General features: G+C 41.3%; 1 protein-coding gene across 2 annotated transcripts in view; it reads right to left on the reverse strand.

The window, feature by feature from the left end:
- The window catches only part of LOC306859280 (eukaryotic translation initiation factor 4E type 2-like), a 4,189-nt gene extending 2,070 nt beyond the window's left edge, over positions 1–2,119 (reverse strand). For both annotated transcript variants that reach the window (XR_013783290.1, XM_079400242.1), the window contains exons 1-6: positions 1,917–2,119; positions 1,294–1,393; positions 976–1,110; positions 786–890; positions 383–535; positions 167–303 (exon numbers count right to left, since the gene is read on the reverse strand). Coding sequence is in view for 1 of the 2 variants with exons in the window: in XM_079400242.1 (XP_079256368.1) it covers positions 167–303; positions 383–535; positions 786–890; positions 976–1,110; positions 1,294–1,393; positions 1,917–1,933 (647 nt within the window). In the remaining variant the exon portion in view is untranslated. The remainder of the gene's footprint in view (positions 1–166; positions 304–382; positions 536–785; positions 891–975; positions 1,111–1,293; positions 1,394–1,916) is intronic.
- Positions 2,120–2,908: the final 789 nt, after the last annotated feature.

The following is a 2,908-nucleotide window of genomic DNA, read 5'->3' on the forward strand; positions in this document are numbered from 1 at the left end:
TTTCTCAATATTTAGATTTTTTTGCTCCCTCAGATTCCAGATTTTCTAATAGTTGCATCTCAGACAAATATTGTCCTATCATAACAAACCATACATCAATGGAGATATCATTTATTAAACTTTCAGATGATGCATAAGTCTGTGAATGGAGTCAAATGAGACGCACTTGAGGCTGTCGTTGTGTGTCTTGTACTCCATGATGGTGTTTGGTGGCAGGTTGAGCACGCGCCGCAGAGTGTCTCGTATCCGTGACGTGGTCACCTGATCGTTGGCTGTTTTATTCCAGATGGACAGAATATCCTCCTGCGGACACACACTCGAGTCAGACTCACACGGACAGTAAAGAGTGACAGAATGATGATTTCTGATCAGCTATCTGTACCTGGAAGCGGATGGACACCACGACCCCGCAGATCTCCTCGCCCACCATGAACTGCTCGCCCAGCATGGCCAGGATGATGTTCTCCCAGAAACGAGACGCCAGACCCTTCCTCAGCCGGATGATCCACTTCCCTCCGTTCTTATTGGCCTCGTCCTGATTCACAGACACACATCACAAACTCATCTCAGATCAAAACCACACTGACGCTCTCACACACACATACACATGCACGCACACACACTCACAATCACACACACAATCTCACACACACACATGCACACGCATTCACAAACACGCACTCACACGCACACATACACACACACACAATCACACACACACTCACTCACTCACTCACTCAGACACACACACACACACACACACACACTCACAATCACACACACACCTCCCACATGGGTTTGATTCCCTCTTTGAAGAGGTGGAAGTCGCTGTGTCCCGTCAGGTCTCCGGGTCGCACCAGGTGACTGTAGAACTTCCAGAACTGCTCCACCTGGAGTAACGACACACACACAGTCAGACACACACACACACACAGATCTGGACCACAACTGAAGCTCAGAAGGTGAGTGTCGGACCGATGCCACTGTCCCCATCTGTCTGATGTTCTGCTCGTAGCTCTGTGTGTTTGCTGGTCTGCTGGGGGTCCGGCGCGAATACCAGAACGTGTAGTTATACTGCAGCGGGTGCTCGCCTGCGCCGGGGGTCACCGTCTGACACACACACACACACACACATGCGTGAGGCTTTCATCATGATATTAACACATCATTCTGTGTGTGTGTCAGTGAGTGTGTCTGTGAGTGTGTGTGTGAGTGAGTGAGTGAGTGTGTGTGTGAGTGAGTGAGTGAGTGTGTGTGAATGCGTGTGCATGTGAGTGTGTGTGTCAGGCTCACCTTGCGTCTGATGTTGTTGTTGTTGTTGTTTATTGATCCTCCGTTGCTCTCATTACTGTCCTTCATCTCCTCATGGTCGCTGGAGTCTTCCTCCTTCAAACTACAAATACAACATTACTGTTAATAAATTAGCATTTTATGATGTTCAGACTGAAACATTATTTAAAAGGATTAAATAAGCTTAATCAAAAGTAATAGTTATTAGTTTTATAGAAAATAACAATAAACGATTATATTTGTAAAGGCTACAATTCTATGTTGCTAGTGATGCTAGTGTTAATATATAATATATCTAAAGTATGTATGACGAGTTCAACTGATCAGAAAGTTAAACACACACAGGTTACAGTAGTTAAAGCATGGTTCTGCGGCACTAACAGTACTTTAACAGCGTGTTTGTAGTAAAACTGCTTATAGAAAAGACAATAAATACATTAAAACATGGTTACTACACTTTTACTACAATAAAACCATGGCTAGTTTTCGTAAGGGTTTTATATATATATATATATATATATATATATATATATACCCTTATCATGATTTTATAGACTAAATCTACTTCTATTATAAATGAATAAGTGTCGAGAATCTGTTTAATTAGCCGTTAGCCGCTAACTTACTCTTCAAACTGACTCATTCCGCTTTCTCTTCCTTCTTTCTTCTCATAAACGCTTTTATATACAGTTAGCTGCGATATAATATTTTTAACAATAATAACGATATAATACAATCAGATGATAATGTTTTTAATTCAAAGAGCAGAGAACAGACTCAACTGCATGCTACCCTGAAGCAACCGCTCTCACTGCGCATGCGCGAAACTGACACACACGGCGTCCGAGAGAGGACAAACAACAACCGAGACGAATCGCGTTTTACTGACGCTGCAAGACAACGTTGTAAACATAAATAATAATTAAAAAAAAGTTTATATATACATATATATATACTGTTTTTTTTTTTTTTTACCAAGAAAAACAATGTTTACATAGAGGTTTACAGAAACATGTATATGTGTATAAATGTACTCATGCATGCTTATAAACAGTGAATTCAAGAAAATAACAATAAGAAGAAAGTAAACTCTTAATAAAAACAAGAACAAGTCTGTTTTAAGGAAAGGGTCTGTATATTGTGGTGCTTTTAAAGGCTCTGGCTGTGAAGTAAACACTGAGAATGAGATCAGAAGAGTTCAGCACTCCGCTCCAGAAACAGGAAGTGTGCTGGTGACTTCCTGTCTCAGTGACCTGTATTGTTGTTCAGGTCAGTGAGTGCTGATAATGACGGATGAGATGCACATCTGTGTTTATCACCTTATCAACTTTACAATAACTTTATTAACATGATCAAGTGTCAGATTATACAGCTGCTGCTCAAAGCTGCCAGAAATACACAGGTCTGGGTTTATTATCTGAAGGTCAAAGGTCAAATATGACACACACATCTCTCTCCGTCTCTGCGGAAGCTTTTAATCCTGGTTTGTAGGAAAACCAACTTTCCTCCGTGAGAGTCAACAGAGTGACAGACAGCAGCTGAGAAAACAGACAGAGAGGATCATGGGAAATCATCTGCTGTGTTTGATCATATATACAGCGACACTGACTCAAACATC

Source organism: Barbus barbus (assembly GCF_936440315.1).
Source record: "Barbus barbus genome assembly, chromosome: 40".
Taxonomy (NCBI): domain Eukaryota; kingdom Metazoa; phylum Chordata; class Actinopteri; order Cypriniformes; family Cyprinidae; genus Barbus; species Barbus barbus.